Source organism: Syngnathoides biaculeatus, chromosome 4, assembly GCF_019802595.1.
Source record: "Syngnathoides biaculeatus isolate LvHL_M chromosome 4, ASM1980259v1, whole genome shotgun sequence".
NCBI classification, from domain to species: domain Eukaryota; kingdom Metazoa; phylum Chordata; class Actinopteri; order Syngnathiformes; family Syngnathidae; genus Syngnathoides; species Syngnathoides biaculeatus.
This window is the reverse complement of record NC_084643.1, coordinates 8,842,044-8,859,243: the sequence shown is the minus strand read 5'-3', so window position 1 is coordinate 8,859,243 and position 17,200 is coordinate 8,842,044. Positions and strand designations below refer to the sequence as shown.

The 17,200-nt window shown below is 44.0% G+C and overlaps 1 protein-coding gene across 5 annotated transcripts in view; it reads right to left on the bottom strand.

The window, feature by feature from the left end:
- Window positions 1–8,924: 8,924 nt before the first annotated feature.
- LOC133499934 (zinc finger SWIM domain-containing protein 6-like) overlaps window positions 8,925–17,200 on the bottom strand; it is a 95,913-nt gene continuing 87,637 nt past the window's right edge. For all 5 annotated transcript variants that reach the window (XM_061818378.1, XM_061818379.1, XM_061818380.1 and 2 more), the window contains 4 exons: window positions 16,489–16,646; window positions 15,491–15,654; window positions 15,316–15,397; window positions 8,925–13,813 (listed from right to left, as the gene is read on the bottom strand). In XM_061818378.1, the coding sequence (XP_061674362.1) occupies window positions 12,948–13,813; window positions 15,316–15,397; window positions 15,491–15,654; window positions 16,489–16,646 (1,270 nt within the window). In that variant the 3' untranslated portion in view covers window positions 8,925–12,947. The remainder of the gene's footprint in view (window positions 13,814–15,315; window positions 15,398–15,490; window positions 15,655–16,488; window positions 16,647–17,200) is intronic.

Sequence of the window (17,200 nt, the reverse complement as noted above, 5' to 3'; positions counted from 1 at the left end):
ACCGCAGGAAGAAGAAGAAGAAGAAGAAGGTGAGAAAAAAGGCAGAAAGCAAATGATGATGAGGAGGAGGAGGAAGGAAGAAGACGCAGACGAAGAACAACAACATGAGGAAGTAGAAGAAGGAGAAGACGAAGAAAAAGAAGGAGAAGCAAATGATTGAGGAGGAGGAGGAGGAGGAAGAAGAGAGAAGAAGAAGAGGAAGAACAACAACACGGAGGAAGTAGAAGAAGGAGAAGAGAGAAGAAGAAAAGAAAAAAAAGAAGAGGAGAAGCAAATGATGATGGATGAGGAAGAGGAGGAGGAGAAAAGACGAAGAGGAAGAACAACACACAAGGAAGAAGAAGAAGATGAAGAAAAAAGGAGAAGCAAATAATGATGAGAGGAGGAGGAGGAAGAAGAAGACGAAGAGGAAGAACAAAAAACATGAGGAAGTAGAAGAAGGAGAAGACAAAGAAAAAGAAGGAGAAGCAAATGGGATGATGATGAGGAGGAGGAGGAGGAGGAGGAAGACGAGAAGAGGAGAAGAACAAAAAACACGAGAAGAAGAAGAAAGATAGAGGTGAAGAAAAAGGAGAAAAGCAAATGATGATGATGAGGAGGAGGAGGAGGAAGAAGACGAAGAGGAAGAACAACAAGATGAGGAAGTAGAAGGGAGGAAGACGAAGAAAAAGAAGGAGAAGCAAAGTGAGCGAAAATGATGATGAGGAGGAGGAGGAGGAAGAAAAGAGAGAAGAGGAGAAGAGAAGAACAACAGCACGAGGAAGAAGAGGAAGAAGAAGAGGAAGAAGGTGAAGAAAAAGGAGGAAGCAAATGATGATACATATGATGATGAGGAGGAGGAGGAGGAAGAAGACGAAGAGGAAGAACAACACAACATGAGGAAGTAGAAGAAGGAGAAGACGCGAAAAAAAGAAAAAAGAGGAAGAAGCAAATGATGATGATGAGGAGGAGGAGGAGAAGACGAAGAGGAAGAACAACAACACGAGGAAGAGAAGAAAGAAGGAGAAGACGAAGAAAAAGAAGGAGAAGCAAATGATGATGATGAGGAGGAGGAGGAGGAGGAAGGAAGAAGGAAGAGAGGAAGAAGAACAACAACACGAGGAAGAAGAAGAAGAAGAAGTGAAGAAAGAAAAGGAGAAGCAAATGATGATGAGAGGAGGAGGAGGAGGAAGAAGGAAGAAGAGAAGTACCAACAACACGCGAGGAAGTAGAAGAAGATGAAGGAAAGGAAAAAGAGAAGCAATGATGATGATGATGAGGAGAGGAAACAGAGAAGAAAGAAGAAGAAGAAGCGAAGAGGAAGACCGAAGAGGAAGAACAACAACATGAGGGAAGGGGAAGTAGGAAGAAGGAGAAGAAGAAGAGAAAAGAAATAGAAAAAGAAGGAGAAGCAAATGATGATGATGAGCGAGAGGAGGAGGAGGAGAGACGAAGAGGAAGAACAACAACATGAGGAAGTAGAAGAAGGAGAAGAGGAAAGGAAAAAGAAGGAGAAGCAAATGATGATGAGGAGGAGGAGGAGGAGGAGGAAAGAAGACGAGAGGAAGAAAGAACCAAACAACATGAGGAAGGAGAAGAAGGAGAAGACGAAGAAAAAGAAGGAGAAGCAAATGATGATGAGGAGGAGGAGGAGAAGGAGGAGGAAGAAGACGAAGAGGAAGAACAACAACACAAGGAAGTGGAAGAAGATGAAGAAAAAGGAGAAGCAAATAATGATGAGGAGGAGGAGGAGGAAGAAGACAAAGAGGAAGAACAACAACACGAGGAAGTAGAAGAAGGAGAAGACGAAGAAAAAGAAGGAGAAGCAAATGATGATGATGAGGAGGAGGAGGAGGAGGAAGAAGACGAAGAGGAAGAACAACAACACGAGGAAGTAGAAGAAGAAGAAGAAGGTGAAGAAAAAAGGAGAAGCAAATGATGATGATGAGGAGAGGAGGAGGAAGAAGACGAAGAGGAAGAACAACAACACGAGGAAGAAGAAGAAGAAGAAGGTGAAGAAAAAGGAGAAGCAAATGATGAGGAGGAGGAGGAGGAGGAAGAAGACGAAGAGGAAGAACAACAACACGAGGAAGTAGAAGATGAAGAAAAAGGAGAAGCAAATGATGATGATGAGGAGGAGGAGGAGGAAGAAGAAGACGAAGAGGAAGAACAACAACATGAGGAAGTAGAAGGAGAAGACGAAGAAAAAGAAGGAGAAGCAAATGATGATGATGAGGAGGAGGAGGAAGAAGACGAAGAGGAAGAACAACAACACGAGGAAGAAGAAGAAGAAGAAGGTGAAGAAAAAGGAGAAGCAAATGATGAGGAGGAGGAGGAGGAAGAAGACGAAGAGGAAGAACAACAACACGAGGAAGTAGAAGATGAAGAAAAAGGAGAAGCAAATGATGATGATGAGGAGGAGGAGGAGGAGGAGAGGAGGAGTTGGTATTTTTCGGAAGAGGAATCCGGTTGGCCGTGTTAACGCTCGCTCAATATCCTCCAATTGCTTATAATCATTCCAAATATTGAAGCCACTGAAACATTTGTGGGCCGGAGATTGTGGCAGGTGTAAAAAGTAAACGACGCGTAACTTTGTTCAAACATTTTTGAGCTCCGCGGAGGCTCGCGGAGGCTCGCTGGCCTGAGAAATGTCCCCCCCCCCCCCCCCCAAAAAAAAAAAAAAAAAAAGGATGGCTCCAGTGTGTGCACGTGCGTGTGCGAACAGGGTGGAAGTTATGGTCGTAACTTTCCCACTCTGTCAGACCTTTAAGCGTCTGTCCTGCAGGACACGTTCAGGGGCCGGCCTTAAATAAAGTCCTTTAAATAAAGCTGAGGGGAGCTCAATAATGAGAAAGCGGCCCGTCCGCTTTGAAACGAAGCGGGCGGCCGCCTCTTATTAATGCCCCCTTATCGCTCATCACGGCCGCTGACCTGCTGCCGTAACCCCGCCTCCCGCCAAGTGGTCGCCGGCCGAGTAATTGAGGGCAATTTTCAAATTAAAATTTAAAGCCCTCGTCCATCTTGGAGAGGGTGGTCGGGGGATCCGGGGGAGGGAGGGGGGGGGGGTGAGATCTTTGCGAGCCGGCCAGGTAGTCGGTGATGAACGAGGGGCATTAATCTCCGTGACAGAGCGAGAGAGAGGAGTTAGCGGCGGCGATAGCGGCGCTAACGGATTTAATTAGCATTTAATCAGGCGCCTCGGGGCAGATGGAGTTGGGGGGGGGGGGGGAATCAAACTCCGGCGTCCTTCTGAAGACGCGTCCCGCTTTGCTGCGGGGCCGTCGTGTCGAAGAACACGCGTCTGTGATCCTTTTTTTTTTGAGGGGTTGGGTGTTACTCGTGTAATGCTACTCGTATGTGAAACTGCACACCAAAAGAACCGCTTGAAACATCCGTTAACATCACTCACACTAAGCCCGAGGTTGTCCAAACTTGGGTCCTGGGACAAATTTTGTTGGGTGTCAATTGTCTCATAATGAGCTAATGCTAATACCGTTGTCTTTGAAGTTTGTCGATGGACTCAGACCTAGTACTAATGGCAATTAATTAGATGCGGAGGCATCCTCGTCACTGATGGTGTAGTGGTGCGCTTGCCTGACTTTAGTGGGTTCACTTCCCACTCAGTGATGGCATCGACGTGTGCCCTCTGACTGACAGGCCACGAGTCCGCCTTTGTTTGGAAGTCTGTTGGGTTAGCCTCCTGTGACCCTAACCGGGATAAGCGATGTTGAAAATGGATGCAGAGGATGCAAATGTATTTTTTTTAAGCCCCGGTAATGTGAGTGCAGGCGCTCCCTTTGAGCTGCTTTTACCTCCCCAAAACCCAAATCCTCACCCCTACTATCCTCTAATCGTGCAACCAGGGAGCAGCTTTGCCTGTTTCTGAGGCCGCTAACACTTACCACCCACTGAGAGTGAAATTAAATAACCAATGACGAGCTCAGGCTAGCGACGAGCTAACGCTAGCGAGGCCCACATTGGACCACGAGGAGGAAGACTACAACAAGGACACTTAACACCCGTTGAGAGTGAAATTAAGTAACCAACTACAAGCTAAGGCTAGCGACAGGCTAACAATAGTGACGAGCTAACGCTAGCGAGGCCCACATTGGACCACAAGGAGGAAGACTATAACAAGGACACTTACCACCCATTGAGAGTGAAATTAAATAACCAATGACGAGCTAAAGCTTGCTACGAGTTAACGCTAATGCTGAGCTAAGACTAGCGAGGCCTACATTTGACCACAAGGAGGAAGACTATAACAAGGACACTTACCACCCGTTGAGCGTGAAATTAAAGGGTTTTACGTGGAAAAATGAGAGACACTCGGCATAGAGGACCCGTATTTAATGGCGAAGTCGATGTTTTCGCCGAAAAGAAAGTGGACCGTTACCCCGGTTCCGCTTGTCTTGGACAACTGGATCCACGCATGGATCTGGTGAGGAAGTCGTCGAGATTTACACGGAAAAGTTTGAAAGCGTAGAAAAGTCTGGATGCATACAAATACTTCGTTGCTGCATCTGTTGTCAATCAAGAATAAATCCCACATAGTGATGGAGCCATTCAGATTTTTTTCAATAAGAATACCAATATTTAAATAAATGACCCCTGGTTTGACTATGATTGGAAAAAAAAAAAGACAGCGAGTCGGCTCCTCCGTACACGAAGCGTCTTGCGGCCACATGTTAAACTTCAGTTAAATATGCATTGTTCTCAAATGAGTCCAATGTGTATTCAAAAACAGAAAATAAACCGCTGGGAAAGGCTTAAGCCTCCTTACACGGAAGCGTGTTGCGGCCACACGTTAACCTATGTAAACGTCACTGTGACCGACAGTTCATTTTCATTTTTTGGAATGTGCATTGAACTCATTTGACAACAATGTATATTAAAAAAAATTATCTGTCAGGGAGAGGTTTACCAAAAGTTTAACGTGTGCCCGCAACACGCTTCCGTGTACCTTGGGAGCCGACTCCCTGTCTCTTTTTTTTTTTTTTGTTTGTCCTCAAATGAGCCAACTTGGCATGATAAATACTTTTTGGTAATTTCAGAGTGAGAAGAATAATTCCTACCTGAAGTGAAGTGATCGCTACACAGGCGTGTGTGTATTTTAGTTGGGTACCATCCATCACGTTTAATTGCCGAAATTCGTCGATCTTTTCTGGTCTTTTCAGCTGGTATTCCATAGAACGATGAATTTGAATATCTGAATATCTCGTCTGTTGTGACAACCAACAGCACGACAAGTCTCGGGCGTTGTGAATATTCTGCTCCGGTTCAATGTCCACCGGCAATATGGCGCCGTGAAAATGGTGACGTCACGTGCGCGAGCTCGATAGATTGTCAAGTTCCGTGTCATTTGATGCCCGGGCATGTTGTCTGCGGGTTGGGGTTGCCGTTACTTGTGGGGCTCGGGGTTCGGCCACCCTTACGAGAACAAAACCAACACCTGGGTGCGCTTGGTCGACTTTCTTGCCCAAGCACACGTGACAGAAAAGCCACACCTGCGGCGTGAATCGAAATCGTGACGTGATCATCGCTGCTGTCAGATGATGATGATGATGATGATGATGATGATGGTGACATATTCAACACTCTCCATCAACTGGTGCAACTTTTTGCGCTGAAAAAAAAAAAAAATGGGGGCCTTTTGTTCTATCTTCAAACTATATTCTTTGCGCTAGAGGTGAAAGTTGAAAGGCAGACAGATTGACAGCTCCGGCGAGCAAATGTCAGCCTTGATCCGGCGAGAAGGCGGGAGATGACGGCGTGGAGTCGGGATGCCGACCGTGGGTTTTTTTTTTTTTTTTCTCTTCTTCTTTTTTTTGGGGGCATGAAAGGCGGCAAGCGTGTGATCACGACGTCATTAGAAGTATGCACTCAGACAGGCCTGCGTGCGCTCGCTTGCACCCGCGGGACGTCATTACCAGCTGCTAGTGAGCCCGGGACCTGAATGCGGGTCACCCAAACGTACGTGCATAACAATTGGACACTTGAGTGCCAACTCTTGACAGCGGAAGTCGCTTTTGTTGCTAAAGCTGGTGAAATCCTCGATATCCAGGTGGAGACCTTTACGGACAACATGAATTAGAGCGCCGACACACGCGCGGATGACTTGTTCGACTATTTTGTCCCAGGTTGGCATCTGTCACGTAACAATCCGACACCTGCCCCCCCCCCCCCCCCACCCGGCGGGCCGCGGCACACGAGGCCCCCAAGCAAAGCCAACTCTCATTACACTTGTTATTACTTCATGTTTATGTGTTTATATGAATACCATTCATATTATTAATAGTCGACATTATTCCTATTTTTTAAAATATTTTTTCATATGAATATTACATTAACGAGAATGTATAAAATGCCCTATTTTTTTATTCCATGTGTATGCGTTCATAAAAATACTATTCATATTTTTCATAGGAAGTGGCTAAGAAAATTGATGGATTAATTAACAGTCTACATTCTTGCTCAAAAAATCTGTAAATATTTTTCACATTAATAACAATATATACAATTTATTATTTTTTGTTATTTCATTTTTATTTGTTTATATAAATGCCATTCATATTATTAATAGTCTACATTATTCCTATTTTTTAAGATATTTTTTCATATGAATATTACATTAACAGGAATGTATAAAATGCCCTATTTTTTATTTCATGTTTATGTGTTCATAAAAATACTATTCATATTTTTAATAGGAAGCGGCTAAGACCATGGATGGATGAATTAATAGTTTACATCCTTGCTCCAAAAATCTGTAAATATTTTTCACAATAATATTACAGTCATATTATTTTTTATTATGTAATGTTTATGTGTTTATATTAATACTATTCATACTATTAATAGTCGACATCATTGCAATTTTTTGGATAATATTTTTCATATTAATAATATATATTATTATTCATGTGTATTATGGCCTCCGAGTTCCCAAAAATGTAAAAGGGGGCACGTCGAACAGGAAGGACGACAATGAGGGTGTGATTGTCGGACTATTTTGTGGCTGTGATGTGGCCTCCGTCACGTAACAATCGGACACCTGGGCAAGGCCTCCGACCATTGGTTTGTTTTGGTTGCTAAACTGATGACTTCCTCGACATCCAGGAGAACAACTTGACTGCGCGCGCGCACACGGACAGTTGTGGTGTTTTTGTGTCAATGTTTAATGGGGGTGGGGGGGGGGGTTGGGGTCTGCAAGTCTGGGCTGACTACGTCTGCCGCTACCACCTGTTCCCAGCCACTCCCTCGACACCCCACCGACACCACAGGCAGCGCCGACACCCGACAAACTGCACCGATGTAGCCATCATGCAGCTCGGCTGACACGATAAAACAAAAAAGGGCGGGGGCGGGGGGGGGGGGGGGGCAGACTAGCGAAGCATAACATTTCCACATGACAGCAATGTCGCAGGTGGGGGCTGACGGGTGTCCGCCTGCACACATCCCCCCCAAAAAAAAAAAAAAAAAAAAAACATTTGCCGGGCTACAGTACGAGTTGTGCTTTGCTCAGTTCAGTTTGCTGATGACGTAATTCATCATTTTTACGTATCCATCCATTTTCTTCACCACTTATCCTCACGAGGGTCGCGGGGAGTGACGGAATCTATCCCAGCTGTCAACGGGCAGGAGGCGGGGTACGCCCTGTACCGGTCGCCAGCCAATCACAGGGTACGTCGAGACAAACAACCAATCACACCTCGGGGCAATTTAGAGTGTCCAATTAATGTTGCATGTTTTTGGGGATGTGGGAGTGCCCGGAGGAAACCAAACGCAGGTTCAGGGAGATCATGCAAATCCACGCAGGCTGGTCCGGGATCGAACCCATGACCTCAGAACTGTGAGGCCAACGCTTTACCAGCTGAGCTACCGTGCCGCCATTTTTACGTTTATGATCATAAATGACAAAATTGGGCGAGTTGGAATATTCGAACAGAAGGTCTGAGCGACGAGGTGCCGATCATTTGCAGTACGCTCATTAGCACACGCCCGCAGCCTCGCACTGACCTATTAGCTTGGGCTTCAGGAGCTTTGTCAAAATGATGGTCCTTTTTTTTGTTGTTTTTTTTTTTTTTTGCTAACATCTGGGCAAGACTAGGAAATGGTTTTCAGTAGCAACAGTTCTGCTTGACGGCAACATTTATTACACTTTTTTTTTTTTAAATCATGGTTTGATTGTACATGCCCAAAAATATGACATTTAGTCTTGTAGTAACACTCTTGTTAGGAAAAGTCACGCGATCGTCGTAGCAGACGTGGCTAACGTGGACCCGTTTACGCTACGAATGGCGCTCAGTAGTTTTTCAGTTGGAGCAAAACCGAAAAACAGACTTGGGACTTGCTCGAGTACCCACGACCCCCTTCAGCCAAGTGCAGCAGAAGACGTGAACATTTCAAAAATTAACTTTTATTTCAACAAAAAAAAAAGAAAGAAAACAAAAAACTCAATTATCGACTCATTGACAAGATTATAAAACAGTGATTTAGTTACATAAATAAATTGATATCGGCGTATCAAATTTGAATTTCTTAAGCATGTATACATGGGTCGTCGTAATAAATAAAAAAAAAGGGGGGGGGGCTTCCTACACAAAGAAAGAAAAATAAAACAGCTAGAAAGACTCAAGAGGAAATTGTTGCGAGACACCGGACAACAACGTATGCATTTTTTTTCTCTTTTTTAATTTTTTTTTTTCTCAACCACCAGACACACACGTGAGGAGCTGCTTTGTTGTCAAAAGCACGGAGAAGAGTTAATAACACCGCCATTCCTTTTTTTTTTGGAATTTTTTTTTTTTTTTTTTACTAATTAAGGACACTAAAGCTGGACCAAGGTGGCTCGCCTCTCACCCCTTTGAACGCGTTTGGTTGTTAGACAGAACTCCTGTTTGGTTACGTTAAAGCGTTAAGACAAGGCAAGAAGAAAAGGCTGATTTTTATTTATTTTTTTTGTTTGTATTTTTTTTTTCCTGTTTTTTTTTCGTCAAGACACACTTGAAAGAAAAGACAAACGAATGTGGTTAAAAGACGGAAACCTCGGTTGACAGGCGTGCACGATATGAGACTGTCGACTTGACTGCATGAGAAATGAATTCAAAGTTGGATTAAAGCGACAAAAATAAAAATAAAAAAAAATAATTACTGGCCCCCAGTGAGTACTTTTGACCTCCATTGCTGGTCTTTACGCTTTAGTCAGCAGGAATGAAGTCTTGTCCTCCTGATATGTTTCCATCACATGACCAAAAGAAAAGAAAAATGAAAATGAAAAAGGAGACAGAAGAGAGAACAAACTACAGCGGCTTCAAGTATTTCACATTACATAGAATACTCTGTATAAATTAGTTAACATATACTTTCAGATCCTCCATATTCAGACATATACTATGGCATATATACAGAGTACAATAAATGCTCGCTCATGTTTTTTGTTGTTGTTGTTTGTTTTTCCATTTTCCTGCAGTCAGTCGTTGGTTTTGTTCCGCCTTTTTTCTTTTTTCTTGTGGAGGAAAAGAAGAAATCCCTGAGAACGTTCCGGTGGACAATTAATGGAGCTTGCACACATTTTTTTTTTTTTTTTTTTTTTAAACAGTAGAAAGTCTCATTTCTATGACACACGCAGAGGGGGTGGGGACAAATGACACTGGCCATTTAAAGAAAGGATGGGCGGGGGTGAGCAAAAACAAACAACAACAAAAATGAAATTGAGGAAATGGCGTAAATGAGATGGGGGGGAGTGACGCGTCTGCTCGTAGCCAATCAGAGGGCAGGGACGAGAGCGATTGAATGTGGTGGGTGACGGCACGTTTCCACGCCGCATGGATGAGGTAGTCGCCCCCCCCATCAGCACGGCGGACGTAACAACGTCGCAACACTGTCAGAGAGATTTTTTTTTTTTTTTTTTTTTGCATCTTCAACACATTTCAAAGTCGGTTTGGTTTTCAGGCTTCAGTCCCTTGACAAGCTGATTGCATTTTGTGCAACGCGCAGAAATTGATGGCAATATTTTCCCCACGTTCCACTGGCTGTACTTTTTTTTCGTTTGCTACAATATGTAGATTGTAACTGTTTTGAATGCAAGATGTGATCACGTGTAATATCGTCATATAATAATCAACGAACGAATGAAAAAAAAAAACAAGAAAGATTCAGAAAAGAACATGAGATAGTTTTTGTTTGTCAAATTTGTTTTTTGGATTAAAAACACATAGTAATTCTACAAAAACAACAAAATATAACCCCAGATTTGTAAATTGTTTTACGGAGCCCCTAAAGGGACAATTTAAAAAAAAAAAAGCTTTTTCATTGTAATGAGAAACTAGTCCATTGCATGTGTGCATGTACAAAAGACCCTTATTCCTTATTCAGGAAGCTACCGCTAGCAGGTAAATAAGCTACGACCCATAGGTAGCCGTTTTTTGACACTCCCATTGTAATGAGTAACTTACTCATGAGTTACAATGAGTAACTGACACATGAGTCAGTTACTCATTACAATGAGAAAATTACTCATTAAAATGAGAAACCTTTTTTTTTTTTCTTTTTTCCAATGACCCTTTAGGGGCTCCAAAACAAAAAATATATGTATATTTTTTTGGAACACATCTGCTATTTTTTTAACCAAGAGAATAGAAGTTAAGCTTCCTTGCGCCAGGGGGCAATGCCCTGGCTGCCCTGGCATGACCTCAAAACACTTGTGAGCACTTGCTGCCCACATCCACTAGAGGGCATCATGGATTTCAGTTATTTTTAACCAAAAGGCAACTTTTTTTTTTTTTTTTTCATATTAGCCACATATCCTGGAGCCTATCCCAGTGATTTTCGGGCAGGGGGTGGTGGGGTGGGGGCACACCCTGAAGTAGTTGCCAGCCAATGGCACAATTTATTCTTTCATTAAAAAAAAAAAAAACGTGCAATTATTTTCAATCCACCCCACAAAAAAATATTTATAAGTGGGGATAAAGCAGTAAAAAGTGTTTTTGGAGCTGTCCCAAAGTTAAAAGAAAAATAACGCAAAAAAATGGAAGGAAAAAAATGAAATCCTTAAGTTGAAAAGAACATTTAAAAAAAAATTGACAAAAATAATTTGTGGGTGTTGAACCGCGAGCATGATGGGGTCCACTCCAGCTGCTTTTCATATCGGACAGCGATGCGATGCACAAATTGCTTTGAAAGGCAGAATGAGCGCATCTCCGTCCAATCCAACCCAAACTGGATCAGCAGACGAGATCATCAAAATCAAGCGACAAAAAAATGATGACAAATTTCTTTCACGCTATCATCAATTATTCTCATCATATCTGTGCACTAGTAGCGTATCATCTCCAATAATTTTTCATGTGTACCTGAACAAAAAACCGCCGTAATGGACCAAAAATATTGGAATCAGCTCAATTAATGCAAGTCACGATATGAAACCTTAAGCAACACAAAAACCTCTCTGACAGTGTCCATTGTAACGGACTTCGATGACGCCGACGTACGTTACTGCCGTACGTCGGCTGCAATGTACGATCCGGGTTCGATTGCGTCTACCGTGCCGCTCGCCTCACATTACGCAGGTGGGGGCTCTCAGAGCGTGCTCGTGCATATCGGCGCAAAGAGAAAACTAACGGCTTGCTCAAGTGCTCCAAAAATGCTGATGGCAGCTTTTTTCTTTTTTCTCCCCAAGCTGTGCAGTGCTGCCTGGCGCCCCCGTTGGGGGGCCGGGGGCCAAAAGGGGAGGTGCTTCCTGTGTGTGTGTGTGTGTGTGTTTTAAAGCCTTAGTTTCTCTTCTGAGGATTTTTAAAAATACCTTTTTTTTTTTCATAACACGAGCGCTACTGTGCCACATTCAGGTGCATCTGGATACATTGGAATATTGAAATATAAGTACTTGCAGTAGTTCAATTCAAAAAGTGAAACTTTATAGGAACAATTGTGCTCAAGGGCAACATTTATGTTTCCAAATGATTGGGCCACGTCAGTTGTAGATGAGGTGACGCTAAATGTGTTAAAAATTGTCAAATTGTTTTGTTGGGCTGATATTTTTGAGGTAGGGCACATGGAGACAAACAGCCACACCCACAATCTCACCTAGGGGCAATTTAGAGTGTCCAATTGATGTTGTATGTTTTGGGGATGTGAGAGGAAACCGGACTGCCCACCCGGAGAAAACCCACGCAAGCACGGGAAGAACATGCAAACTCCACACAGCCGAGGCCGGGATCGAACTTGGGACCTTGGAACTGCAAGGCCAATGCTTTACCAACTGCTCCACTGTGCCGCCTGTAAAATAGTTGATTTTTCAAAATTGTAAAACTGTTGATATGGCTGATATTTTTTTTAGGTATTATTCATGAAAAAAATCAATTACAGAGCTAAATTTTAAAAAATAGGAGAATGATAAATTCATGCAACTAATATTGCCGGACCCCTGTTATAGTTTTTTTTTTAGATACTCCCATAGCTTCCAAATTATTAAAAATGTACCTAATCAGAGAACATTTTTGAATTGAACTAATGAAATGAAATTGAAAAGGATTTGAGATGCAGCTGTACAACTTAAAAGAGAACGGAGAAGAAAAAAAAAAATGTTTGGAAAGAAATAAAGCAATGAACGTCAAAATCTCCTTTCACACGCACGCAGATGCACGACATTCACAACGTGACAAATTTCCTCTCTCGTGGGGAAAAAAAAAAGAAAAACACTTCTGTACACGTAGTAGTAGTAATAATGTTATTATCAATAATAATAATAATAATAGTGATAATGTTTGTAACGAGAACAACAGCAAGAACAATAATACCGCGTGTGGCTCTGTGGAGTTTGTTTTTTCCTTTTCCGCTTGGTTTCGACGTCCTCTCCTCCTCCTCTTTTTTTTCTTTTTCTTTCCCGGAAGTTCACAAAAAAAAAAAGAGAGAAAAGAAAAAGGCAGACTCGAGTGGGTACAAAAAGTCCGGGGGGGGGGGGGGGGGGGTCAGCCGAAGCGCTCCCTCACCAGCATCATGAGTTTCTTTTTGCCCTTGTAGATCTGTTTCAGGTTGTCTATGAACTGCGTGAACTGGATGTGTCCGTCGTGCGCCATCATGAAGGTCTCGCGCGCTTTGCCCAGGAACTCGATGAACTCGCTGTAGTGGCGCGGGCTGATGTGCGTGAGGCGCGAGTGCGTGGTGTTGATGTAGGCCCCGATGGTGGCGTCCAGCAGCTGCCTGAGCGGCGCCTTGTCCAGCGACATGAGCTTGCCCGAGTTCCGCCGGCTGTGCAGCGCCGACACCATGCCCGGCGTGGTCAGCGTGCACCGGCGCAAAATGTCCGAGAGCACCGTGGCGCACTTGACGCTCTTCACCACCAGCGGGATGACGGCGGCCAGCTCGTTCTTGCCCAGCGAGTGGCTGAGCGCGCAGGCCCACAGCACGTCGTTGATGGCCGGGTGCGTGTCCTGGTTGTAGCTGAGGTTCAGGTGCGCCATGGCCAGCGTGGCCAGCTTGTACGCCCGCATGGGGTAGCCGCGGTGCTCCATGTAGCGCGCGATGGTGAACAGCTGCGTGTAGCTCATCCCCGTGGCGGCGGCGTCCAGTACAATCTGGTAGGCTGTCTCGAAGGCAATGTGGTCCTTTTCGCAGAGCGTCAGCGCCGACAGGGCGCAGTTCTGGGGGTCCTTCATGGCGCACTGCAGGGCCAGCGTGCGCGCCGACGACGCCAGGTTCTCCTGCTGGTGGCAGTCCAGGTGCAGGCGCACGATGGTGCTGTTGGACATGACCGTGGTGGCCACGATGCTGGTGGCCTCGGTGGGCGTGAACAGGGTGAACCAGCTCTGCATGATGCTGTCCAGCGCGTACACGCCTGCCGCAAACAACACACGTACACCCGTGTGAGGAGGGGGGGAGGAAAACAAAACAAAACAAAAAAAAAACAGACCCCCGTCACGAGGGCGCTTTCATTCTGTGGAATTATGGATTCATGTATGTCCAACGTAAAAAGTATCAACGGAATTTCAATCAAAGCCAAAAAAAAGGACCAAATTAAACCAACTGATATTACAAATACAAAAGGAGTTTGACCATTAAAACAAACAATATTTCATACACGCAGCGGAATAAGATTGTAAACCACGGGTGTCGAACTCGAGGCCCGGGGACCAGATCCAGCACACCACGTGGTTTTATGCGCCCCGCGAAGCCAAACCTCGAGTGTCAATTTCCATGATTCTTTTTTTTTTTTTCTTCAAATCATCATTTATCGTAAATGATAAAGGTGAGATATTACAAGCATTTTTGTGTTACCAAACGTGAATAGTTGAAAAACACATTACCCTTGATTTCTGATTCCAAAATTAGTTCATAAATTGATGATGTAAATATGATGAGAAAAATATTTTTGTTTCAGTCATAATGACCCTCTGAGGGAAAATGGAACAGCAATATGGCCTGCGAGAAAAATGGGTTTGACAACCCTGTTCTAAACGTTTTAGGATTAATATTATAACGAACTTAAAAGTTAATTATTAAATGTATATAAATTAGAAATTCAAATAAGTGAATAGTCTTTCACCCCATTGTTAACTCATATAAAAAGGAAAAAAATTGCAAATTGATAAAAATGGAAATGAAAATTCAAAATAAATCAATTTACCGTAATTCCCGGCCTACAGAGCGCCCTTGGTTATAAGCCAAACCCAGTACATTTGTAAAGGAAATACCAATTGGTACATAGATACGCCGCAGCCGCGTAAAAGCCGCAAGTGGCCACATGGAAACACGAGATATTTACAAAGAAAGACGGTACACAAAGAGTTTAATGCTAGTGCCACAGCGCTAGCACCAATGCGCTAACGCCAGCAACACGCTAACAGGGGCTGTTTAAAAAAAAAAAAAAAAAAACATACTGGTAAAAATCACGGCACAGCAGACACGCTAGCGCAGTGCTAACAGGGCCGGACCGGTAAAAGTCACTTCCTCGGCACATATATTCCACCGGTCTCACTCTTACCTTTTGTGCTCGAGCGCCCCCTTGCGGCCGTTAGAAAAAATGCACAAATTAGCCGCATCACCAAAAGTCGTGGCTTATAGGCCGGAAATTACGGTACAACATTTGTATTCAGTGTATATTTGTAAATTATTCATGTTTGCTATTTAAAGAGGAATTAAAAGAAAATATTACCCAAAAACACTTTTAATATAAAAAAGTAAAACACATACTAAAAAAATGAATTATTGGCTAATAAGGTATTAACAAAAGCTCAGGATTCTTTTTTTTTTTTTAAATTAAAACAATACAATAAAAAAAAATTGTAAAAAAATGAAAAAAATGCCAACTTAATCGTGCATGCAAGCGAGTTCACTTACCAACTTCAGTGGCACATGTGACTAACCAGCGCACCATTTCCCGCCGCCTCCAGTTCAACGTGGACAACGTTATTCTCATCACCTGATCACGACAACAACGACAACGTCAGTGAGCGAGCTAAGGCGCGTATTGTCCGACGCTCGGACGGGCCGGATGGCGCCGCGCCGTCGTCACCTGCAGTCCCAACTCCAGAGCAACTTTGAGCAGCGTGATGTCGGGCAAGCTGTCCATCAGAGTGGCGATCTTGAACGCGTCCTGCGCCAGTTTGAAGATGTGAGACGACGAGTGGATATTTTTCTGGATGGACTCCAGGACCGTCTCCAGCCGGCGACTGTCACCTGCGCAGCCAAAAGAACCGCACGGGACGCGCTTTGTTAGGACGAGCGACGGCTGAGGTGGGCCGGCGGCAGGGATGCAACGAAGAAAAAGAACAGAACTCCGCTTGGAACTGGAGAAACATAAAATGGGCTGTCCCGGTGTGCCTCTGCAAGAAATGCGACTGAATTCGCCTGTTGAAGTTAAAAAATAATCAAATTACTTTCTACAGGATTGTACAATCAATCATCCGTCCGTATTCACCAGTTACCGTGGACTTGAGAATTTTTCTCCAATGAATCGTTACTCTTATTGAACTGACAACTTTTTACATGAATAATCCAATTTTGAATTAAAGCCTCGGTTCTCGAACGAAAATTTCGAAATTGTTTTGCTTCTGTTTTCAAATGAAAATCGGTACTCGAACGCTCCCGACAAAACGTGGAAATAACATATTGCGCCCGGCCAGACCAGCTGACCCACGACTCGCTTTGTTGTGAATTCCCAACCCGGAAATAACATCATGCACGCGGCGCAAGCAATTGACCCACCCACGATGCGTTTTGTTATTGTCTATTTGAACGCCCCCCTAACTAACTATATTTGTATTTTACTATGCAGTTTATGACCAGGAAAAGCTCAAAAAATGTTTTAAAAGGACCATTTTTTTTAGGCTTGGAACACATTATTTCTTTTTCCATTCATTGTAATGGGAAACATCGATTCAGTTTTCGAACAAATCACTTCTCAAAGCGTTTTCTGGAACCGATTGTGGTCGGCATCACTATACTAAATTTGCCCCCTTCCCCCCCAGCTAGTTCTGCATGTATTTTGTCCCGTGCTGGAGCGCGGCGCACCTTTGGCGGCGGTGAGCATGGTGGAGGCCAGCTCACACTGCTGAGACTCGATGTGGCTGAGGGTGAACCAGCGCGGGTAGCGGTTGGGCACCACCGACACGATGTGGTGCGGCCGGGACAGGTCGCCGGATGACGCCGTCGACTCCAACACGGGCAACCTGAACGGGGGGTGGGTGGGAATGAAGCGCAGCGTGAGATCCCAAAATAGCGACATTTTCACAATAGAGGTGGATTCACTTTTGTTGCGGCTGCCTTGACGCGAAACGCTGCAGTGAAATGAGTCATGTGGAGGGGAACGTTGACGCTATTGTACAAGTTGTACACGGACTACTTTTATAGAGTAGCCAATTGTCATTTCTTCAGCTATCCCATGAAAACAGAAAAAAAAAATGGAAGAAAGGATTCCATTTCTATGAATTACTGCATATCAACACCAATAATTGGTTCTGAAAAGGACTGCATGCACAGTGACTACTTTTTTAACATCAAATAGAATGAAATGTTCTGCCTATGGACAGAAACAAGAATAAGAAGTCAAAGCCATTTTCTTAGCCACTTATCCTCACAAGGGTCGCGGAGAATGCTGGGGCCTATCTCAGCTGTCAACGGGCAGGAGGCGGGGCACACCCTGAACCGGTTGCCAGCCAATCGCAGGGCACATCGAGACAAACAGCCGCACTCACAATCACACCTACGGGCAATTTAGAGTGTA